Raw genomic sequence first — 26,438 nt, 5'->3', positions numbered from 1 at the left:
CAGCCCCCTGCCCAGTGCCCGCCAGTTCATCCAAGCTCTGTTGGCAGTAGACCTTTTCTCATGTTGTCCTTTAATGATTTAACTAAATACCTCCAAACAGAAACAGTCTGAGGCAAGCGAGAGCAAGGGGGAGTAAGGAATGGAAACCTAAGTCAGGATTTTTTTTTTTATTCCCTATCCTTAACTCACTTTGGTATGTTGGTACAATTTGTACCATTTCCATTCTGTACTCCAGAAAAAAATATAGTAACTTGAAATACCGTGTTTAACAAAATTCTAGTATCCTACTATCATGAAATTATTTACCTTTTTTTTTGTTTTGTTTCAGGTTTAACACAGGTTTCTTGGGAGGTTTTGATTTCTGTGAAATATACTAGAAACCAGGGAAGGGGGGACGCATCCACTCTGCAAGATAAGGGTTTTCTACCATTTAGGAAAGGCAAAAGGTGGGGCAGGGCACACTGGGATTTTGATCCATTTCCCCACCTCCTTTTGCTTTGCTCACATTTTTTTCTCTCTCAGCAAGTACCAGAGGACACGAACACAAAGACGAGAAACAAAACTGACAAGATAAACCTTCAGCCGGGCCACCACCAAACCCTCTCCACCTCCCCAGATCGTGCCAGGACCTGGACAGGCTGAGGTCACACATCTGCCACTCAATTCTGTGTTTGCCTTTCTGACAGTGACTCACCCAGATGTTCCCATCTTGATGATAGGGTTTCCAGTTTCTCCCAGTGTCACTGTACAGCATGCGGTATTGGGTCACCCAGTCCGAGCTGCTGTATCTTCCTTGGGTTGCAATGGCACTGATCTGCTTCCGATTGCCAAAGTCAACCTGAAGCCATTGGTAATGGTCACTGTCGGATGGAGACCATCCCCCAGCACCTGAAGAACGTTAAGGCAAGAGAGGAAAACAGATATTTAGAGCTGAAATTCTACTGTTGACAATGGATTTATCTACATCTTTCAATTGGCCTTAGCAGTGCAACATACATAGACATATTATGGAGTGTCCTTTATAGATGCCATTGGGACTTCAACTAATATTCTTCCAGCTGGGTAACATTGATACTCTAACCTCTTTATGGTGTAATTATGTGCTCATTTTCTCCTGAGCAAATGTCTTCATCATTCCTCAATTAGATCTTATTAGTACATGTCAGAGTCTAATTGGCTGAGGGTTGATCAATTTACCATGAATTCTTCAACTAAAAATCACTAGGAAAAAAAAATGTAACAATCTATTAATTCCTCATGTGGGGCTTTATGTTTGAGTAGATTACAAATGGAACAAAAAGCAATTATGTACAACTCTAAAGTCTATTTTGCTTTAAAAATTTGGGAGCTCAAAGAATACTCATAGTTCTTAAGATGAGGCCTAATCTTACATTAAGCTCTGTACTCATGAGAAATAAGGTATATAGCTACTCAGGTAATACGTTCACTAACATTTAAGAGATAAACAACCAACGCCTCTTGATAACAACATTTCTAGGAAAATCATTTCAGTTACTAAATGAAGTAAAACTCCTTTTGGTAAAATATAATAATTGTCAGATAACAAAAAGGTAAAACTATCTTTAGAAATAGAACATTAATATGGAACAACAATACTCCTAGTCTATACCACTATGGAAAATAACGATGGTTGTACATAAATACATTACAGAAAATATGCCATCATGCTTAGTGCTAAGGAGCAAAATAATTTTTTGAGTGAATTTGGCTACCAATGGGAGCAAATGATAATGAAATATTCAATAAATCATCCAATGTACAGTATTTAGATATATATATGCATCACTTTTCAAATAAAAAAACTTAAAAGCTGACAATAAAATAATTTATTCTATGAGGGCCACGGTAAGGGAAATCATTTTGTAAATCATCACAGATATATCATTCATTTAATGATGTTTATATGGCTTATTTCTGCTTTCGGCTATGATAGAATACCCTTCCTGCCATTAAAAAAAAATCACATAACTACAAAATGTATAAAATTACCCTTTATAGGGATTAGACAACAGACAGTGCAGGATCCCTGATCCACAAGAGAAGATAAACAAATAAGGTGATGCCTGGTTCACTTTCTGGATTTTGGCACATGGAAGAGTGCCCCAAACAGAGTTCAGCAGTGTCACTGAGATGAAGATACCTCAAAATCAAAGCTCCATCCTACAGATGGAATCTGTAGTACAAAGTACCAGGGAAGGGGCAGCTGTAAAGAGAAAGAGCCCTGAAAATCTGCATAGCATCACCAGAGAACCTCTGGGGACCAGACTTTGTATGAATAGCACGCTGTGTATTTGCAGACCAAGATTCCACAAGCCCAGGTCAAGGCAATTATGAAATGAACGACAACCCAAAGGTGAACAGGGCCAGGAGTAGTTTCATTTCACACTAAAGAAGATTGAGAGAAGTTGTTGGAACAATGCTAGGCATCTAGCGGACGTCTCAGAAAGATTAGGATGATTGAGTCCTAAAATAAGGGCTACTCAGGACACACCTGAACAAAGATTGGTAATAAGCCTGAAAAAGGATCAGTCAGACCTACAAATAAATTAACTCCTTGCTCAGTCAAAACGCAACACTTCATTAAGGAAAGCCATGAATGGTCAGAAGCTCAGTGACAGAGCATCCATAATGCTCAGTATAGATTTTTTTAAAAATATTGGACATTTCAGGGAGCAGGAAAAAATGACTTACAACCAGAGCAAAGACAGCCAATAGAATGACAGAGATGATAAAATTAGCAGACCAGGACTTTAACACTGAGCCTATACATTCGTTCATTATTTGAAAGAAAATATACAAATCGTGAAGAAACAAATATGAGATATTAATGGGGAAAGATAAACAAAGAGAACAAAATAGAAGTTTCTGAACCGTACTTATACCTGAAATAAAACATGTACTGGATTAGAAACTGAGAAGGAAACATTAATGTCTGAATCCAGGGCCACATAAACCCTTCAAATTGTAGCTCAGAAGGGACAAAAGGCTTAAAAATGGACACAACTCCAGTGGCCTGCAGGACAATATTAAGTGTCTTAACAATCATGCAAATAGAGAACTAAAAGCAGAGAAGGTAGAGATTGAGGCAGAAAAAAATCAATTTGAAGAAACAGTGGCTGAAAATAATAAACCTAGATATCTAAGGAATTCACTGAGCTGTGAGCAGGATAAAAGGATAAATACAATACAAAACAAAACACCAAGTCTCATCATAATCAATTGGTTAAAAAAATAATGCTAAAGAGAAAAATCTCAAAAGTAGCCAGAGGACAATAATATCTTAGCAAAAATGATGGAAGGTGAAAGACAACAGAATGACATTACCTGTTACGATGAAAAGGAAAGGGAAAAAAACATATGTCAATCTAATGTTCTATATCCAGCAAAAATATCTTTTAAACATGAAAATAAATGATATTTAGGGCAAAAGCTGAGAAAATTCATCACCAATAGGTACATACTTTAAGAAATGTACATGTTTCAGCTTCCAGGAAAATTTACCATATTGAAACTCATATTTACTCATATCATATCACATTTATTCATATTTATACATATCACATTTACTCATATCACATCGTATTTAGTCATACCATATTGAAACTCGTATCAAGAAGTGAATGCTGATAATGGTAGACGCAACAGTAAATACAAAGTATTTGTTCACGTTTTCAAATTTCTTTAAAAGATAATTGAGCATTTAAAACAAAAATAGTGTCAGTGAATTTGAAGGTTTTAACAGAGGTAGAAGTAAAACATACGACGACAAGTACACAAAGGACAGGGGCCAGCACAGATATATTATGTATCGAGGTCCTCATGTTACTAGGGTGTGGTATAATACTACTTGACGGTAGTAACCCTATATCAAAGGTCAGCAAACTTCCTCTATAGAGGGTTCAATACTAAATATTTTAGGCTTTGCAGGCCATACACCTCTGTTAGAAATACCTCTGCTGTTGTTAGGATGAAGCAGCCAGAGAAACAAGGGTGTGACATGTTCCAGTACAACTGAGGAACTCACTTCTCCTTCAAGTACCAGCCTGTTTGCTGCAAACATTACCTCCTGCAGTGGACGTCATTCAGGTTGTTCTTTATGAAAGGAGGAATTCTTCCCTCAGTTATTGTCTAGAAACTGTAGTTAGCTGTAATTCCTGTTTAGGAACTCCCTGAGTAAAAAAGAGACACTCTATCCAAGGGCGCATTCCTTCTTGGGGTCATACAGATATAATGGCCAGTCAACTTGGGAAAACTCTGGTGGGTCATCTCAGTTTGCAGAACTCAGTGAAGCCTCCATTGACACTCCATTGCATCTCAACTTCTCTCTCTGCCTTTTCCTGCTTCATCCCCTTATCTCCCACAGGTTTCCATCCCAAAAAGTACTCTGTAATAAATTCCCTACATGCTCTTCTCCATGTTAGAATTTGTATCCTGGGGAATCCAATCTGCAACACCTCCTTGGAACCACTGTTCCGAGAATCCGCTCCCTAACAATGGGAGTTAGTTGTCTCTGTCTTTGTGCACTATCTCTATGCTGTTTTTCCCCTCTTGTAGTATCTAATATTCCCTATAGTGATGCATCATCCACACGCTTATTTTACATAGAATTCTGTAATTTAGAGGAGCTGTAGATGAACTTCTGGGATAATAAGTACTGAGTAATCAAGAGATTATAAATATATTTTCTTATCTGTTAGATATATTGTTCCAAATTTAGGAGAAATTCTCCAGCTAACTGTATAAAGTTCTGTCTCTGTGTTACTAAGAGCAACACGGTACTTTGGTCATTGAAGTAAATAAGCAATCATCACAATGACTGAAAAGGGGAAAATATGAGCAATTAATTGCTGGATGAAATTGAGAATATTTCCCCTAACTACTCCTCAAAAAATATTCCAGTATAAATTTTCTTAAGTTACCCATTTTTTGCTGCATTACAATTTTTCAATAAGGAGGCAATTAACATACAACTACTTAATTCCAGGGGCATCAGGGTGGTTCAGTCAGTTAAGTATCCGACTTTGGTTCAGGTCATGATCTCATGGTTTGTGAGTTTGAGCCCTGCATCTGGCTCTCTGCTATCAGCACAGAGCCCACTTCAGATCCTCTGTCTCCCTCTCTCTCTCCCACAACCCCCACCCACTCATACTTGCTCACTATCTCAAAAATAAACATTAAAATTTTTTTAATTAAAAAAAAAATTAAAAAATCCAATGACTTAATCCCGTTAATCTCGCTACTTTAAAAAGCAGAATTTATTGTCCACTTTAAGGGAAGCAAAATTCTAAAAGAAGGGAAACTCTAAGTTCAAAGTTATTCCTTTAGAAGTCTATGTGGAGAGAATAGTGATTAACCTCAAGGGGAGGGCAAATGTCAGGCTTTTGTGAAGAACATGGTGGAAAGATCGATGAAAAGTTTCCTCTTTCTCTTTGATCTATAAAGCAATGTAATTTGGGGAAGTTGATTACTTTGTTCATTTGGCTTGTGAAATGTGTAACCTCTATCGATCCAAGGATTAAGGATGATAACTCTTTCATCACAAAAACCTCAGAAAAATAGGGTATAAGAGAGCAGAAGTGCTCCCCAACATATTGTGGAGAGTATAACAGGGCAAATGTGTTCCCAGTGGAGACCGTGATAGCACAAAGGAAAAAAACTGCCAAGTTCAAGAGGAGGTAGAGGAGGTGGAGATACTGAATAGTCATAAACTCTTAGTTTCTAAGACAACACTCATTCACATTTGGAGATAACAGAACTCAAAATATCAGTAGATACCGAGTAAATGGTTAGCATGAACTGAAAGATGTGCACTTATATAGAAATTTTACCATTCCTTAAGCAGTTTCCTCCCCTTTTCTCCCTCTCTTATTCTGCTTCCATTCATCCATCCCTCTCTTTCTCTCTTCTCTTTTTTCTCTCTCACTCACATGCATACATCCCTCGTGTGTGTGTGTGTGTGTGTGTGTGTGTGTGTGTGTGTATGTGTGTGTGTGTTATAAAGATGCACAGTGTTTGTATTCTAGCTTCCCACTCTACTGGAGTTACTTGAGTGATAAATTATAACAGAGAACCTGGAGAACTGGGTGGGACTACCACTCTAAACTTCATGAAAGCTTATAATGATGATGGCCCTTTCTGCTTTGTAATTTGTAAGTTGGTACCTCTGAGAGAAAAGAAAAACTTAGTAGGTGGTTCAAGAGAGGGCTTGAAATTTCTTTTCTAGTGATAAATGGCTCCTGCATAAACATGATGCCCAAGTGGGTGGTTGTGACACCACCAGAGATTATAAGCCTAGATTCTAATTTAAAAGAAAAAGGCAGAAGAAATTTTCAATTAAATATAGAACTACCTTTAATAACTGGTTGAGAAATATGTATCAGATGAAAAGAATAAATTGAAAAGGAGACTTTGGGGGCAAGATAGCATTATGAGTTCAGGCCTGAAGGCCTCCTTCTGCTCTAAATATACAGTATTTTTAGATAAGATAGATAAAAATAAAATTGAAAAAGACATAGCCAGGATAAAAAAATAAGATAGGCATCTCCATGCACAAGAAATACAACCAAAATGCAAAGCAGTGAGTAGGACCAAAGCAGAGGCTGGCTGGAGTCAGGGTCTGGGAATACACAAGAGGCGGTGGGGCACTAGTTCCTGGGGAATATTGTTGGATGGGAGTGTCCCCATCTGTGTCAGAGAAAGGAAGCCTGGGTCAGGGTTGAAAGTTAGCCCAGGAAAACTTTCTTATCAAACGAGACTGAAACAGCTGCTTATTGACTTGGATCTATGGTTTACAGGAAAACGTGCCCAGAGAAATTAGAAACCAGGTATGCATGTGCTCGGCACCACTGGCTTAGTCATTGGACCTTTGATTCTCTGATAACAGCCCCAGACAAAGGCACAAGGCAAAGCAGGTAAGATGTGGTCCTGGACTGAAGATGTGGGAAGCTGGGTAGAGAAAGTTACAAGTTGATAGGAAATTGAGAGACAGACAGAGACAGAGAGACAAACAGACTGGTCGTCAAGAAGAGTGGGCAAACCAAAGTTTCAAATCACAGGAAAGACAATAAATGGCACAAAACTGGCTAAGGAAATCAGAAGTTCAATGGAAATTAACTCCAGATGTAACAGTCATTGAGGACCATGGAAATATACTTGTTTTAGGTTCTTAAAAAATATAAAATAAGTAATGTCATCCATTAAAAATAGCAGTAATGATCAGACACAACCAGGGGAAATAAAACGTTTGCAGACAGATACTAAACAAACAAACAAACAAACAACAAAAAACAGTGATCTTAGAATAAAAAAGAATATAGTCATCAATAGGAAAAAGAAAACTTCATCAGAGGAAAATCCACAAATTACATGTCATCACAAAAAGAATCAATCAGCTGAAAGGTAATATTGAAGGATTCCTACAAAAGTCAGCACAGGGGCTCCTGGGTGGCTCAGTTGTTTTAGGGTCTGACTCTTGATTTCAGCTCAGGTGATGATTTCACGATTCATGGGATTGAGCCCCACAGAAGACTCTATGCTGACAGCATGGAGTCTCCTTGGGATTCTCTCTCTCTGCCCCTTCCTCTCTCAAATAAATAAACTCCAATAGAAAAAAAGAAAAAGTCAACACAGAAAAATACAAAACATGTTAGAATTTGGAAGAACTGCTTTTGACCAAGATGGAGTCACACGACTCCATGATGAATTTACTTTCCCACCTGAAACGATGAAAAAGCAGACAAAATGCATGAAACGACAGTTTGCAAGACATAAGATGTGAGGCAACCAAGTGCTGAGATCCCTGAGATATGGGACAAATGAAGTGAGTCCTACTTCCCAGCTTCCGATCTTGACAGGGTTTCCAGGGTGAGACATAAGAAAGAACCCAGGCAGAACATGGCAGGGTCCTTGAGTTGAGAAGACAGAGCTGTGAGACCAGGTGGTTAGAGTCAGAAGCAAAAGAAAGGGCAGCAGGGGGTCTTCCTCAAGTCTTCACCTGAATAACGATTAGCATACACATATGAAGAAACCTCTCAGAGCTGAGAGCAAAGAATCCTCTGAATGGAGGAAGGTACGACTTCTTCCTACAAATTACCATATGATCCCACCACCCCCCTCGTAGGTATTTTCCCAAGAGAAAAATGAAGCATGTAAACATAACAACGTCCAGGACATGGTGTTCTTAGCACCTTTCCTTGTAACAGCCCAAAGCTGGAAACAGCCCACATGTTCATCAACAGATGAACAGCTTAACAAATGATGTATATCCATATGGCAGAATACTATTCAGTAATAAAAAGGAATGGACATTGGTACACGCTACATGACTAATCTGAAAACAACGATGCAGAGTGAAAGGATCCAGGACCGAAGGAAAAAAAGTGCATATGGTACAATTCCATTCATACAGAATTCTAGGAAATGCAAACATATAGGAACAAAGGCAGATCAGTAATTGTTTGAGGAAGGGGGAGAAGGAGGGGCAAAGGAAGAGGATAGAAAGTGGCAAAATAAAACTTCTTGGGGTAATGGGTATATTTGTTACCCTGACTGTGGTGATGGCTTCATAGGTGTAACATGTATAAAATGATCAAACTGTACAATTTCAATACGTTAATATTAGCATACATCCATTACACATCAATAAGCCATTACAACTTGTACACCTGAAGGACAAAGAGGGAGTTTCACTGATCAGTCTAAAAAGTTCTGGAATAAAACAAATACATAGAAAATAAAGTAATGAAGAAGAATTTGAAGAAGCAGTGATGGAGACTTTTTTTCAAAACTGAAAAAAAAAAAACAAGACATGATTCTGTGGATTGAAAAGATCTTGTGAACACTGAAAAGCATGTTCAGTATGGAAAGTATATCACGCCATGCAAATGAAAGATGGCCTAAAATAATGAGACTGATGGAAATGCGATATTTAAACAAATAAAGCTTAAGCATACAGTTGAGAATTAGCTCATGGATAAATAAAAACCAGTTAGCATCTGAAGACGTGCTAGAAGCTGCCTGCGAATGAGCTCAGATTTTATTTACAGTGGGACATGAACAGCTAGAAGATGTGACATGTGACCTACTTAGAAGTAGCAGAATAGGCTCCAACCAAGTGTGGACACCTGTTGATTGGAAGCAGAAAAGGGGGCCGTGGCCATTAATTAACAACTGTCATGAGCCAGAGAAGCGAAAATGGCAATGCCACTGTCATTCCCCAAATAGGGGACAGTTAATGCTTACAGAATGTGAAAACAAAAGAGTATGAAGGTACATTTTGAAACAAAACAGAAAAAAGAAGTGATTTCATCAGGCATCATTAGACGACAAGAAAACAGAATGGCTTGTCTTCCATTTCTGGCTTCTTCAGCGAAGATGACAGCTTTCGCTTCATGCTGGGAGTAACAGAACCGATCGCTGAGGACAGGGAATTACCTCCTGTGACAAGTTAGGACATACGCGGAGAGGTAGAGCTCCTTTAACTTTTTCACATTATATCCCAAGAGGCTGCCATCATTCATAGATAGAGCCTTGCTTCTCTGAATATTTATCAAAGGAGTTACCAGAAAATTAGACACACACACACATGAATTAAAAGCAAGGGACTTAGTAAATCTAGACAAAAAATAGATAAGAAAGCTCTTCCTCAAAATCTGGGGGTTATGAGCATTTAGAATAAAAGAAAAAAGAGGGGGTTGGTCACACTGAAAGTGGTGTTGGTGAACTTAAGGATTTCCTTTTTGATCACATTCTTGTTTAATAGAATGGAGCGAATTCTGTAGATATATCTCTAACTTGATTTTAGTAAAGCATTAGGGCCATATCTCTGATAAATATAAAACAGTAAAATGTGGTCTGGAAGATAACAGTTTCAGGAACACTCAAAATTGGTTAATAATTACGCCCCAAATATGTTGATTAATGGCTATGTCAACTTGAAGAGAGCTCTCTAATGATGTGCCACAGGCTTTCATCCTGTATACTGTCATTTTTAATATTTTTATTATCTAAGGCATGGAAGACACGCTTATGAAATTTGTCAATTACATAAAGCTGGAAGAGAGACCTAATAGGATAACTAACTGGATTATGATGTAAAATGTTCTTGACTGACTGCAAGTCTGAGCTTGCACCAGCACAATTTGCTGTATCATCAGTAATAAACTTAAGGTGGCCGTTATGAACAAGTACGTTATCAAGTTCATAATTAAGGTGTATATTGCATAGAAATAAATACGCAAGCTTCGTTTACTTTGTGGAAAACACAGGGCGGAAATGATGACATCTAACGACAGTACTATATTCGCGGTACAACATTCCAAATGTTTTTGATGCCTTTTAGTAAGGCTTTACATATAAATAGAAAAAATGAATAAGTCACGAACATATTGTACTAGGAATGATCACAAAATGAACACAAATGTGCAATCACCACACAGATCTACAAACAGATCATTGCCAGCAACCCAAAAGCTCTCATTGTGTCCTTTTCCAAATCTGGTCACCATTTTCCTCCCTGATGAATTGTTCCAGAGATTCATCCATGGGGTTGTATTTAGCAATACACAACAGGTTGCAGATTGCTCATTTTCTTTGTCGTCTAATATTGCATTGTATCATCTACTTCTCTTTATTTACCCATTCTAGTGTTGAACATGTGGATATTTCCAGTTTGGAGTTATTATGAGTAATTCAGCCATCACATTCTTGTTCGCGTCTGCGAATACCTATTTGTGCATTTCTGTTGGGTATAGGTACAGGACTGGTATTGTGGGTCCACAAATGTTTGTATTTTTACATTTACTCAATTTTGCCAACAATTTCCCAAAGTAGTTGAGCCGACTTTTACCCCCGCCTCCCCAAATACACAAAGCTGTATGTCATGAGAGTTTCTATTGTACCACATTCTTGCCAAAATTTGATGTTGTTAGCCTTTTAGTTTTCTCTAAGTTTAGACATTCTGGCTCAATGTAAGTTTAATTTTCATTTTTCTGATAGCTACACTTATGCTGTTAGTAACACAACGTATCATAAAACTATAGTAAATTAAGACATAAGTGTTATGAGTGCAAGGATAGACCAAATAAACGTGTTGATTCCTGAAACAAAACCACATGTATCCAGTGCATACCATAACTTAATTCATGACACAGGTAACACAGGGAAATAATAGATAAAGGAGGTATTTTTTATTTATTATTTATTTTTATTTATTTACTTTAATATTTTTCGATATTTATTTACTTTTGAGAGAGAGAGAGAGAGAGAAAGAGAGAGACAGAGGCGTGAGCGGGGGGAGGGGCAGAGAAAGGGAGACACAGAATCTGAAGCAGGCTCCAGGCTCTGAGCTGTCAGCACAGAGCCCGACGCGGGGCTCAAACTCATCGAGTATGAGATCGTGACCTGAGCTGAAGCCGGACACCCAACTGACTGAGCCACCCAGGCACCCCTAAAGGAGGTATTTTTTAATAATGTGTTTCAGATCAATTGGGTATCCTCATGGAAACAAGTGAAATGTGGCTTTCCCCTACACTGTACTTAAAAATCAAGTTAAAACTGGGTAGATTCAAATGTGAGGGGTTGAACGTTAAAGACTCTAGGAGATGATATTGGAGAATAGCATCATATTCCTAGAGTTGGGAAAGATTTCTTTAATAGGACTCAAAGCACTAGCTATATAGGAAAAGATGGGTAAATTAGATTATATTAAAATTAGAAACTGTTGATTCCCCAAAGGCATTAATAAAAGAGTGAAATGGCTAATAATCACTGAGCGAAGGATGGCATTTGCAAACATATATTATAACCAGCAAACACTCACATCTAACATGGACAAATAAGTCCCACAAATCCATAAAACATATTCAGAATATTCAATTAGAAAATGATCAAAGAATCTTAACAGGCACACAACTCACACACACACACACACACACACACACACAGGAATATATGCTTATAAAACATATTAAAAATGCTCAACCTCATGAGATTGACATTTTAAGACAGATCAAAAAAATGAAGAATGTTCAAAGAGAGCAACCAAAATGATCAAAGTGCCTAATTTCATCATTATTTCTTTGAGGGGAACAAAAATGCTTAAGCTTTACAAGAGGGAATCAAGGGGTGACAATCTCCATCTTCCACTATTTAAAAGAACAGAGATATAAAGTTTCTCAATGATGCAACACAATGCCACAAACCCCACAAGTATGCATCCTTGATTTTTAAGTACAGTATAGGGGAAAGCCACATTCCACTGGCCCCATGAGGATATCGAATTGACCTGGAATACGTTATTACAAAATACCAGCTTTCTCTATTGTAATCTGCACCTAGATTATGCAGCTTTAACTCATCTTTTTGAAATTACTATTTTGCTTGGACTAAGTAAAAAAATGTACTTCTTGACTCAACACTTAGTAGAGTCTGTCCACAGATTATTCATCATGCTGCAAATTCTCTACATTTTGGAATTTGATCAAGAAATAAAACTGGGGCACCTGGGTGGTTCAGTCGGTCAAGCGTCCAACTTCAGCTCAGGTCATGATCTCGTGGTTCGTGGGTTTGCATCCCGTGTTGGGCTCTGTGCTGACAGCTCAGAGCCTGGAGTCTGTTTGGGATTCTGTGACTCCCTCTCTCTGCCCCTCCCCCGCTCACACTCTGTCTCTCTGTCTCTCTCTCTCTCTCTCAAAAATAAACATTTTTTTAAATAAAGAAATAAAACTGAATATCAAGCTGACTTTAAGAAATTTAAACAAATACTTTGCTGACAGAACAAAAATTTCCTTATTAAATATAGTTCTTCCTCCAAGGGTCCTGCCTACCTAACGCTATGAAAATTTACAGGGAGTTGTGTTTATAATGTTGATAATATCCAGATATGAATTGCATCATTAAAATAAAAAACTTTCTTGGAATAAGGCAAAATTAAAAGCAAATCGTTGGAGACTTCTTTACATATTCATCACTTTGGAGGTAAATGACTATCTGAGTTATGAGAAATAGTCTTTAGCTGCAAGGCAAGTTTAGTTGCATATATTAAAAAATATATAACAGGGCGCGTGGGTGGCTCAGTTGTTTAAGCGTCTGACTCCTGATGTCGGCTCAGGTCAGGATCTCACTGTTCCTGTGTTGGAGCCCTGCAATGGATTCTCTCTCTCTCTCTCTCTCTCTCTCTCTCTCTCAGTCTCTCTGCTCCTCCCCCTCCTCTCTCTCTCTCGGTCTCTATCTCTCTCAATATATTTTTTTTTTCCAGGAATTTGGCAGGTCAACTACATTTTAAAACCTTTGATTGAAGAATGCCAACTTGTTTTTTTGTTTGTTTTTTGTTTTGTTTGTTTCTTTTTAATGTCAAGGGGAGCCTGGGTGGCTCAGTTAAGTGTCCAGCTCTGGATTTCAGCTCAGGTCATGATCTTACGGTGCTTGGGTTCAAGCCCCACGTCAGACTCTGTCTGCCCTGACAGTGTGGAGCCTACTTGGGATTTTCTCTCTCCCCCTCTCTCTCTGCATGCACCCCCCAACTCACTCTCACTCTCTCAAAGTAAATAAACATTAAACAATAAAAAATAAAATAAAATGTCAAATATTACATTAAGATTATCCTGTAATAGACAAGGAAAATGAAAGTCAGACACAAGAACTATATTGCTGCATGAAATTTCATAAAGGCTGGACAGCGGCTGAAACTAATGTGGCCTCATAATTAAGTATGATGAGCTTCCTGTTCTGCATAGAAGGCACAGTATGATTTCTCTTCTCATCAGGAAGAGAAAATCTTCGCAGGAAGTCAGCCTGGGCCAGGGTATAAAAGTAAACACATGTACACAAGTCTAATTAACGTAAAATAATAATTAAGTTTGATTCAGAAAATCTCAAACATTGACATGCCCTACAATTTTTAAATTTCCTGACCAGTGTATATTATATATGTTCTTATTTTGTAATGTCTTGGCAATATTATAACAAAGATAAAATAGACATTTTCTGCGTGCTACATCAGGTGGTTGGATTAGGAAAAGAGGATTAAAGCTACAGGTGATCAGAATTCAGTATAACAATTTTAAAAATGTTACAATAGATAACACCAACAATAGACTGGATTATTACAAAAAGTAGTAAGCTCCCCATTACTGGAGATATTCAAGTGAAAGCTGGATAATAAGAATTTCTTCAGAGGGAGATTTTACTTAGGATGGGAGACTGGACTAAATAGGCTTTAATTTCATTCACAAAGAAAGCTGAAATGTAATACAAACTATTATGTTGAATTTATTAGCAATACTATCAAGTGATTTTTATTTCTTATTGCCTTAAAACTAACAGTTATTATCCAAGTTTTGGTTGATCTATTTTATTAACATCACGGGGGATATTATTTATATTATTACTAAGTAACATTTGACTATATATAACCTTTATTATTAAAGAGTCTGGTCATTTCCATTTTTACCATGAATAACTCCCCCAGTTTATTCATTCAGCAAATATTTATAGAGCACTTCTAGATGCCAGCCATTAAGGGTTTTGTGCTTTGGGGTGTTTTTTTTAAAGAATTTTTTCATAAGCAATTCACCAGACTGTTTTTATATGTCAGGATACAATTTATTTATTTATTTGAAGAATGTATTCATATTTAATAAAGACTTTATTATTGGCAAAAAGAGATATCTAATATACACTTAGGATTCATAGAAATGAGGTCTTGTGTGCAAAAAATAAAGGCTAATGAACATAGAATAACCAAGTCAAGGTCATGGGAGCCATTTTCCCCCTCTGCAACTGTAAGGTAACTGCTGTTTGATTCTTGCCTGTTAAGGAGGCTTAAGAGCTTCCTGTTGCTCCCAAGTATCCCTCTTTCTGATTCACTACCAAATGCAACAAGGTCAAGGAATTCATTAGATTGGGGCATGCACTGAGCACATGGTTTTTTAAAAAAATTAAAAGTTATGTGGGCAAGAGGTCATTTTTTCTTTTTCTTTCTTTTCTTTTTCTTTTCTTTTTTTTTTTTTTTTTTTGGCCCACCTACTGCTTTACTCTGTATCCTTTCTCTGGCATACATTCCTATTAAAGTCCACAGAATTTTGCAAACAACACGGTTTATTATAAACAGTTTCCCAACCTCTTTAGCCAACTGCATATTCACCGGCATTGTCCAAAAAAAATAAATAAATAAAAGCCATCATTCCTAAGATGTGCTTCTTCCTGGTAAAATAAGAACAGTAAAAAGAGTGTTCACTATACCTGTCCCAAAGAAGTGTTTGGTGATGGTGGAAGAGGTAAATTTACAGGTTAAGAAGGGCTTCAGAATTTCCACATGCAATACTTCTCTTTAGGTTATCAAGTAAATCTGCTCTCTATTTACAGAGAAGACTGAGGAAGGATGTGCCGCAGAAATCAATTAAGTCGTGGAGCTCAAAACAAATCCTGAACAAGCCCTTAAGTAAAGTCAGGATAATCAACCTTTTGAAGTCAAGGGCTGAGTTCTATTTGCCATTTTTAATAACCACTGTTAACCATGGCTCCCTAGACGTAAGAGGCACTGAATAAATATCCATGAAATGAGTGAATACAGAATTACTTAAATAGTAAATGAACATATGAATGGATGAATTGACCAACAGATGAGGTAAGAGCCCCGGAACGAGAGAGAGAAAAATCACTCTCGAGAGAAAAATCCTTGGGCCCAATCATGTGACATGAAAGAAAGACCTAGATCATGAAAGACAAATATGAGGTGTACTGTAATAATAAAAAAAAAATATATATATATATACACACACATATACATATGTATACGTATATATGTACATATGTACATATACGTATATGTACATATATACATATATATGAGATATACTGTTATATACATATATATATATATATTTTTTTTTTACCAATGTCAGTGATTCACATTATATCTTCAGTAAAGAAGAACTCAGATTTTTGTTAAAGTACTCATTGTACTGATGCTAAATATTGTTTTTGGCTTAATATATAGGAAGTGAATCCTCACCTAAGAACAGGTATTTCATTCATTCTTGAAAATAATTCGGTGGCTGTCAATAGTTAAATCTTTAGAAATTAAATCTCTATCTTTAAAAGTTCCTTTGTATGAAAATTCTAGCATTCAAAATGCTCAAAACTAGGGAAAGAACAGTCATTTCGCATTCCGTTTTAACAATTCTACTTGTCTGCCATTATTATTCATACATATGCATGCCCAATCCTGGGAGCATCATCACAGTCCCTTCCTTAGTGTGGGGGAAGCAGATGGCCTGTGCGGGTCAGAAAAGTAGTGGACAGGGCATTCTGATGAGCTGGAAATAAGCAAGGACTTTCTCATTCCACGAGGGATGGGCACTCTTGGCGTTGGTCTGCTCCAAGAGGTAGCCAGGAGACTTGACTGAGAGAATGCACAATTCAAAGTGAAAGTTTTAAGAATTCAAATTTCATTCATCACGATAGAAAATTCCTTTAACTTCTGTTGCAGCTTTTAGCTAAGCGGCTGAAATTAAGTCAATTTCAAAAACGGATTCTCATCTATATCATCAAAACCTAGTCTCTAGCTAGCATTTTGTACCAAACAAGGTTTGGTTATTTATTACTTTTCCCCTTCACTTAAGAAAGAAAAGGGTCAGAGGCACATTTACAAAATGAAAATGTTCTCATTGGTAACTAAATTTAGTTTATTGTTTATTAACAAAATAATTAGGGATGCAAGTAATATCTCCATGCCATCTGCCTCAGGGACTCCTTTTTGAAGCCTCATTATTTTCTGGGGCAGAGGCTCTGTTATAAAAGAGATCACTGGAAAAAATGCAGGATAGCAAAAAAGAAGCGTACATATTGTCTGCGCATTAGCAAAGTCTGTTATTGTATATGCAATAATGCCAATGAAATATGAAAGCAGTATATGCAAAACTATATGAAAAATTGTAGTGTACACAATGATAGTCAACTGATACGTACAAGTTTTATATACACGATACACAATGATGCACGCAACAATGCAAAAGTGTCAATGATCTATGCAATGATCTAAGGAAAATATCTCATATATGCCATGATTTTCAAGCTAGGTCTACGCGAAAGTACAGAAAGATGAGGCCATTTTCCCATGAAAGATCATATCAATGGAGACAGATATTTCTACTGACTGAAGTAAGTGGAAAATTGCCTCACATCTCTACTTTTTACTTTTGTACACTCCGTCCCCGATGATGATGTAGCAATTTGAAATGTTTGAAAACACGGGTTTCGTTCTCTGCTTTAGCTTCCCTCCTTTACTTTTTTTCAGAGAGAAAATGCAAAGGGATTATTTTCAAGATCAATATAGTCAAATTTAGTAAACGGACCGTTGAGATCAAACTCAAGTGTTTTTTACAAGTTCTGTGATCTTCCCCGTAACTCATGCGTAGTAAGTGACTCCCTCCTCTTTGACCAGCACTTTCTGTGCACATTAATTATTCCAATCCCTAAGCCCAGTTCCTGGATGGTGGGCATTATGTCATCCCCAATCTCTGGCTTAGAATCCTCGTGACCCCTGTGAAGATTTACAGCACATCGAAGGCTCTTTCAATAAATACCTGCTGTAATTACAGAATCCGTTTTAGGAGAGACGAGATTTTTAGCATCCGTATACTTGGCAACATAAAACTATTTCACCAAAAAAAGTAGTGGGTGTATTTTGATATAAATAGAAAATATTTATAGTAGTCCCACCTCCTTAGGCTCTGAATGTGTAGGGAAACAACAGTAGGAGATGGATGGAGATATATATATATATATATATATAACAGATGGGGCTTGGAAATACAGTTGTTTTTAGTTCAATCTTCTATAAATGTTATATCCATATACATAAAGCCATCAATTCTCCTTGCAAAGAACTTCTTTAATATGCTTTCCCATAGTGCAAGCCGGAAATCAGCTGTTCTAACAATGGAATAGGACACATTAAAGAGAAAAGTCAAAGGCCACATCAAGACACAACAGGCTCAAAATGCTTTCTACACCTTCATAAAGTTACCATCTTCCACTATCGTGAAAAGTTTCCCATATCTTCATGACCACCACACCACTAACTTTGCCTCTTCAAAATAGAATTCTATCTACAGGCTGAGATTGAAATAATGTAACAGAAAGACCAGCAGACAAGAATCAGGGAGAAAAGGCACCTGGCTTAAGTCTGTTCACACTGCTATAATGAAAATGGCATGGACTGGGTGGCTTAAAAACAAATTTATTTCTCACAGTTCTGCAGATTGGAAAATCTAAGTAGGAGAAGCTGATAGATTTGTGTCTGATGAGAATCATCTTCCTGGTTCACAGACAGCCGTCTTCTCACCGTACCCTCACGTGGAGGAAGGGGTGAGGTATCTCTCTGGGGCTTCTTTTATAAGGGCACTAATCCACTCATGAAGTAGCAACTCTCATGACCTATTCACCTCCCAAAACGCCACCTCCAAATACTGGGAATTCGGTTTCAACGTATGAGTTTTGGGGCAACACAAACATTCAGTCCGTGGCAGGTCCCAAACCAAATTAAAAAATAAGGCTGTGGTACCTTATGGAATATGGCGTCCAAATGATAAGCCTCAAAATTTTGAGTCAGCCATGATAAAAACTACAAGAGAAGTCATACATAGTATTTGATGAGAAATCTTGGAACAACAAGGCACAATGTTGTTAGCGTCAATACCTTGCTAAGTAATGTTCTCACCATTTTGTTAGCCATCTCACTCACAAGAGTTCTCAACAGAAAATACCTAAAACCCAATGATTGTAGGAGTCAAACGATAAGCATCATTAGAGATAAGGGCGGGTGGGGTAAGTTATTTATCTAATGCAAGTTAAAACTGTATTTCTCTTTTCGTCTGTTTTCTCCTTTCTCTTTATATTTACCGACATACAATGAAAAAGCAAGAGAGTAAGGTATTCGACTGCTAACTAGACAGTTTTTGATTAATTCCTCAAAACATAATCTTGTAATTTTGTGATAACCACAGGACTGTAAAAACACATTTGTTGTAGAAAATTGGATTTCTATATTTTAAGCTGTAAGCGAACGCCAGTCGTGTATTATCTAACATCTCTATGAAGAGAAAAAAGAAACCCAGCATCGCACCCGCCTTAGGGGACCTGACCCAACACTATGGATACTACACCTGTGTTTTTATAATTTAGAAAGCATGAGATGCTCTGGATTTCTCCATGAACACTGCTTGTAGTATCTAGCAACTTCTGATCAAATTATGATGGTAACTTTGTTTTATGAAGCATAAGTTGTAAAGGAGTACAGAAGCTACCGCTGAAGAAAAAAAAAAAAATCCCAGAAGCTATTTAAGGTGCGTTGCCAGTGGGTGTATGGTAAGCAGATGAAGAGACAAATGGCAGAACTGGCTGCTAGACTGGATTTTAGGGTGAGGGCTACCAGCGGCAATAGTGAGAGAAAAGGAGTCAAGGACAACTTGCAGATATTTTGGCTCAAGGAACGTAGAGCGTGCTGTGATGTATTTGCAAGATGGGAAAGACTTTGGTCTCAGTTCCTCTCGGAAGCAGATGGACGTCCATCATTCACCTCACTTCATCTCATCATGTAGGCATTTTATCATCTCACATCATCACAAGAAGAAGGGCGTATACCATACAGAAAGATATGTTGAGAGAGAGAGAGAGAGAGAGAGACAGGGAGACCACAGTCCCGTAACTCTTATTACAGTATGTTGTTATGATTGCTCTACTTTATTAGTTACTGTTATTCATTTCTTACTGTGCTCAATTTATTAATTAAACTTTACCATAGATATGTACGTATAGGGGGAAAAAACCATAGTGTATATACATAGCACTGGTACTATCCGTGGTTTTAGGCATAAAATGGGGGTCTTGGAATACATCCCGTGTGGACAACGGGGGACTACTGTATTAAACAAACAAATTTGGGGAAGAAAATCAGTAGTTGTATTTCATCCTTAGGTTTGAAATGTCTATTAGACAGTCGTTTCAAAATTCCAAGTTGGTGGTATTTATATAAGTCTGGGTATCAAGAAGAAGTCAGGGATTAGGATATAAATCTAGAAGGTATCAGTATATGGATGATGTTTAAAGATGACACTAAATGAGGTGACTTAGTGACGGAAGTGAAAGTGAAGAGGGGCCAGGACTTGAGCAGACATACCAAAGTTTGATAATATTCAGAGACAAAGAAAAAGGATTGCCAAGTGAGGTAGGAAGGAAACTAGGGAAGTGTGGTACCACAGAAAACCAAATATAAAGGCTTTTCCATGAAAGGAAGTAGTCAACTATGTTAATTTTTGAGGCAATGGGGCAGCACATTTTTTCAATAGTCAAAATATAATCATGCATTTCTTTTTTTAAAATTTTTAAATGTTTTTATTTATTTTTTGAGATAGAGTGAGACAGAGCATGAGCAGGGGAGGGGCAGAGAGAGAGGGAGACACAGAATCCGAAGCAGGCGCCAGGCTCTGAGCTGTCGGCACCGAGTCCGATGTAGGGGTCGAACTCTCGCACCGTGAGATCATGACCTGAGCTGAAGTTGGACGCTCAACGGACTGAGTCACCCAGGTGCCCCTATAATCATGCATTTCATCTATCAACTCCACCTTGCCAATACTGAAATATTTTACCTATAGAAATAACTCTCATTGCTTGCCACTCCTTCCCTAAAAGAAAGAGGTATGTGCATGAATATGGTTTTTGTTCTACCATCCCACTACTCATAATCAACTGAAACTGGGACATCTACATTTTCAGAGGGGAAAGTTAAGGAACTTTGCACAAAGAAATTGTATAGAAAACTTTGTAACCAACAGACATGATGATAAAGATTGTTTTCAAATTATTTATGAAAAGAGGAGGCTATAAAACTAATTATACACTGACTAAAAGTAGGCAAAATTGTGAATAATATAGATTATATAGAACACAATTTCCCATTTTCACTAGATCAACTTATTATAATTGCTATTATTTTAATTTTATAATGTAAAAGTTTATCATTGGACTTTTACCTTTTGGCATGTTAACTAGTGATGTTGAATATCTTCTACCCACAGACACATACTAACTAAAAACTACCAACTATATGGTCTTTGTCTATTTTCTTTCTGATGTTTTAATGATTTTCTTATCCCAGTGTGTGAGCTTAACAGGGATGCTACTCTTTGGTCTCATTCCCATAAAGAAAATACTAATGGTTTACATTCAATGACCATATATAGTAAGAGACTTATATGGGATCTTTACCAAAATTCCCATATTATGTGTGCTTAAAATCAAAATCCTGGAGGGGAAGCGGGGTGTAGGTGACTGGCCCAGCCTACAGAACAAAGGGAAGAACTTAGTTTGAACTCTGATGAGTCTGATTCCAAGGCCCGTACTTTCTTTCTCCATGAAAAAAAAAATTTTTTTTATAAGAGACGTTCAGAATAAAAGATCACTGAAAACCTAAACACCTGACAACATCTTTCATTTTCAAATACAGTTTTGCTTTCAACTCTTTCAAACGTGTTTTTGATTCATGAGGAAACATGAGAAAATATGTTGAGCAGAGAGGAGTATGTAAAATGCTTAGAGTAAAGGGTTTCTATGAACTGCTTAATGGGCAAATAAAATTTCTTTAAAAACTAATGAAGTGTCACCAGTTTAATACCTAAATAAAGGCAAAAAGCATCATGCTCCATTAGCAACACTGTCTCCTGTTGTTATTTGAATTTGGGGTTAAAGATGACTCATTCTCACCATCCCTTAGTAGAGAACTTCCAATTCCATGCAACTGTGAAAACTGTCTGATACAAGAACCAATAAACATATTTAAAGTTAACAAAGAATATGAGAGAAAATGAAAAAAAAGTATTATAAACTAATGAGGAAAAATATAAAGAAATGCTTCGTGAAATCCAAATTGCACTGTATGTTCACTAAAATTCAAATTAAAAAAAAACATTAAAAAGAAAGAAAAAGAAAAGCTCAACCACATCACTAATGTTTATTTAGCTCTCATTTTCTATTCTAATCTTTCAAAAATTACAAATACATGTGTTGCTGGCGAGGAGGTACAATTTTATTTAAAATAACATAATGCTGTATGGATAGGTTGATATTCATATTATATACAAATAGACCAGAGTTTCTTTATGAGTAAAGGCATCTATCATCTAACTTCTCACGTCTAGTGAATTCTTGAAATTGCTTTACTGAACAGTGAAGCAGAGTAGTATTGTGTATTTGCTACAATCTTGTCAACAGATTAACAATCAGGTAAGACAAGAAAGTACATTCCACACTGATTCATGGGGAAAAGCATTTGTCATCTTGAAAACATGTTCTCCAAGGACATGAAATTTAATGACTATGAATTAACTCTAAATAGTTTGTGACTTCAATGTAACTATGGGTCAGTGAATTGCCAGGTACATGTTCAATAAGTGAGAAATAAAAGTTAATTTTTCAAAACATAAGGCTAAATTATTTCTTTAAATTATTCAAACATTTTCTTTTCTTTTTTTTAAGTGCTATAAATATCAGGAAATATTACATTCATGTCATACTGATGAGAGATGCCTGACAGTTTTTTTTTTCCTTTATATATGTAATAGGGGCCTGGGGGATCAATCTCGTCAGACCAAAATGGATGAGAGATCTGTCTTGAAGCTGATATTGCATCACATTGCTAATACACTATATATACTATATATGGAGAGAATATAGTGTGTGTGTGTGTGTGTGTGTGTGTGTATTTCTCTGGGTTAGCTCAGGGTGTGAAAGATAATGGGTGTAGCTAACGCCTATGCCTTCAAACCTTCCTATCATTCATTCATCTGGCCTTGTTATCAGTTCAAACTTACCTTGTTTTCAGAGAGTTTGGTGATTCTCCTGCAATCCTAACTTTTTTAATTTTTTTTTTTTAACGTTTATTTATTTTTGAGACAGAGAGAGAGACGGAGCATGAACGGGGGAGGGGCAGAGAGAGAGGGAGACACAGAATCGGAAGCAGGTTCCAGGCTCTGAGCCATCAGCCCAGAGCCTGACGTGGGGCTCGAACTCACGGACCGCGAGATTGTGACCTGAGCTGAAGTCGGACGCTTAACCGACTGAGCCACCCAGGCGCCCCCTGCAATCCTAACTTTTTAACAAATTCTACGGATTGTTTACAGAAGAATATGAATTAGCAAGAAAAGGATTTTCTACAGCCAGTTTTCAAATGCTCAATTAGCATGGGATCCAAAGACTTGATATGCAGCATGTACTTTTTTTTTTAAATCTGCTCTTTTATCTAGATAAACATGGCAAAGACTTCTACATTGTTGTCAGCAATTTTATTTTTTATTATCTCTATTTACTTCACATGTACTGTGTGATAAGCATGAAGCTAAACAGGTTATTTATTTAATATTTCAACACAGTCCTAAGGAAAAGATGTTATGCCTACCTTAACATTAAGGACATTAAAGACTGGAGGGATCTATTTGTTCTACAAAGTTACAAAGATGATTAGGGAAGGGGTCTGGATTCAAATCCGGCCCTCTTAGATCCTAAACTTATGGGTTCAGCAGCTCACCAGTTACCAGTCAAGCTCAGTGCAGCTGACTTTGGCTTGTTATCTAGTAATTTCTTTTGCTTATATCTGGGTGTGTCCAGGGAAGAATGTTTTTCCTAGCAAAAGGAACAGAGTGATAAGGGAAAGAATAAGAATGATAGTAATATCAGAAAAATTAGCAAAGTCACAGGTGCGCAAAACAGCTTAAAAGCAGCAAAAACTTGCGACCTCTGTGTTTTAAAGGACATTTTAAGCTTATATTGATAAAACCATCTAAGTTGAAATGCATTCTAGCCACACTTTACAATTTAGTTTACATTTTTTACAGTGCTCTCGATCGATGCACAGGATCTTGTTATGTTACATGAAATATAAATTACAAATATCTATAGAAGAATTATTTGAAACTTATAATGCTGTTGTCTTTGGGGTTTAATTTTGTATATTGTAAGGAGATGAAAATAAACCCCTAAGGCAGAAACACGACTGTATGCTTCAGTGAATAAATTATATTAGGGAATGTACTTGAGAGATGGCAAGAAACAAAAGACAGGCTGCTTATATAATAAACTCGGTCTCCAATGAAAGTAACAAACTTTGTAGGCTGCAGTAAGAACGTCATCTCAATAATTCTGCTATTTTCCAAGACATATCTTATTATTTCTCCACATTTAAAAGCAAAGACAAACTTGGAGAAGTTTCTGGTGCCTCCCCTTCCACCCCCCCACCTCCACCCGCCCCTTCCCCACCACAAGATCATCAGCAAATGTAATGCAAATCTTAAAGCAAAGAATACAAACCTTAAAGAGTCTGAGAGATTCTTAATTGCAAAAGAAAGGGGAGGGTCTGTGACTATCAGGAGGTACAGACATCACTTGTTTTTCAGCCGCAAATGAAATCTAATACAAAGGACAAGAGGAAGAAAACACAAGTGGAGAGAAGAAAACCAGGCAAGGACAGGGTGTGAAGGGAGAAGGCTCAGTGGGTTCCCAAGTGTGGGTTAATTAAGGTAGACTGACCGTGGTGTAACCTGGTTAGGGTGTCACTCAGCAAGGTAGTGGTTATACAAGTAAATCAACATAGTATTTCTGGAGGTGATTTCGGCAACACTCATCAAATACATTCAGTGACTCTTTGCTTTGTTCCGACAACTCCATTCCGCAAAGCAGCCAAAGACGTAAAGAATGCTTATTACAGCATTATTAACATTGCAAAAAAAAAAAAAAAAAAAAAGAGGAGGAACTCATCTTAATATCTAATAATAGGGAATCATCTAATTATACCCAATCAGGTTAATAAATCACTATCTTATTAACAATACACGAGACTATAGGATCATGCTTATAAAATTAAATTCAAATGGCATTTACAAATGATACATACAGTTACATTGTTCGACTAAGCAGTTAGGTTCGACCACGATGCCTGGAGGCCAGCAATGAGGAAGTCATGGCCAGCTATAAGGAAGTCAGAGGCCTGTCCTGGCAGCATCCCAAACACAACCACATGAAACCAGATCAAAGCAGACAGGCCCAAAATGGCGAACAAATAGGCCAAAGTTCACATTATTCCTTCATGATCCTACATCACCATATCAAAATCTCCTCCCTCAAGGTGCCATGACCAAAGACCTTGACCTTCCTCTTTAGAGGAAGAAAAAACAGGTAACCCACATTCCTGGAGGAGACCACCCTGCTTCCAAGAAATCCTGATCTCAAGTAATGAATATTCCAGCCCTTGGCTTACAACTGTTAATAAAACACGGAAACTCAAACCCCAGCCCAGTGGACTCAGCTCTCCCTTGAGTTCACCTGCTCTCACATCCGAAGAGTATACTTTGGCTTTCTTTTTTTTTTTTTTTTTTTTTAATTTTTTTTTTTTTTTAACGTTTATTTTTTTTTGAGACAGAGAGAGACAGAGCATGAACAGGGGAGGGTCAGAGAGAGGGAGACACAGAATCTGAAACAGGCTCCAGGCTCTGAGCTGTCAGCACAGAGCCCGACGCGGGGCTCGAACTCACAGACCGCGAGATCATGACCTGAGCTGAAGTCGGACGCTCAACCGACTGAGCCACCCGGGCGCCCCTACTTTGGCTTTCTTAATCGTCCCTGCTTGTACTGTCTTGCCTCAGGACCCAAGGCTTCCTGGGTCTGCCCGGCAACCATATGTAGGATTCCAGTTTTGTGGATAAAAAGTAGCAAAATCATACACTAAAATATTATTAGTAGTTAATCCCAGATTATAGGATTACGGGTGAGTTACATTTTCTTATTCCATTTACTTGATTTCCAAACTGTCTACAATGAGTACGTAAAGTTGGTATAATTTTAACTGATAGGCAATCTTACTTTACAAAAGCTCTTAACGTCTACTTAAAAACTGGGAAATTTTATGTATTTGTCCACTGATTCATTAATTTATTTCTTGATTTAACCAGCACTTTTGTGGTACCTACCAGGTGCCAGCCACTGTTCTAAACACTTTGAAAATACTATTGAAGTTATTCCTCGCAATTACTCTATGAGGTAGGTCTATCATAGTGTCGCCTTTAGTGCATGTGCCAGATTTGGGATTCAAAATCAGGGAGTCTGGCTCATAATTTGTGTCTCAAGCACTATGCTCCCCTGAATGGATTAGATGAAGCTGCCATTTTGAGTGTTATCAATCTGGAGGCCTTATTTTTAGTGGTCAGAATGGCATCTCTCTATAAACAAGATACATCACACTTAAGGACTGGATCCTATACATAGGCCTGTGGTTCCCGATCCCTGTTCTATGCAGATTTTATAAACAGGCAGATGAAGGTGAAAACACAAAATAATAGTCTCAGACTATTCATAACTGTGATTATCCAGGC

At 37.4% G+C, this 26,438-nt stretch overlaps 1 protein-coding gene across 1 annotated transcript in view; it reads right to left on the bottom strand.

Moving 5' to 3' along the window:
• LOC109268887 (contactin associated protein 2) overlaps positions 1 to 26,438 on the bottom strand; it is a 1,595,009-nt gene that overhangs the window by 951,203 nt on the left and 617,368 nt on the right. The window contains exon 3 of the mRNA XM_053897072.1: positions 695 to 888. Coding sequence (XP_053753047.1) covers positions 695 to 888 — 194 coding nt within the window. The remainder of the gene's footprint in view (positions 1 to 694; positions 889 to 26,438) is intronic.

Source organism: Panthera pardus, unplaced genomic scaffold (genome assembly GCF_024362965.1).
Source record: "Panthera pardus isolate Hobbes unplaced genomic scaffold, ASM2436296v1 HiC_scaffold_8, whole genome shotgun sequence".
Classification (NCBI taxonomy): Eukaryota; Metazoa; Chordata; class Mammalia; order Carnivora; family Felidae; genus Panthera; species Panthera pardus.
The sequence above is the reverse complement of the archived record's forward strand: the minus strand, read 5'-3'. Positions and strand labels throughout refer to the sequence as shown.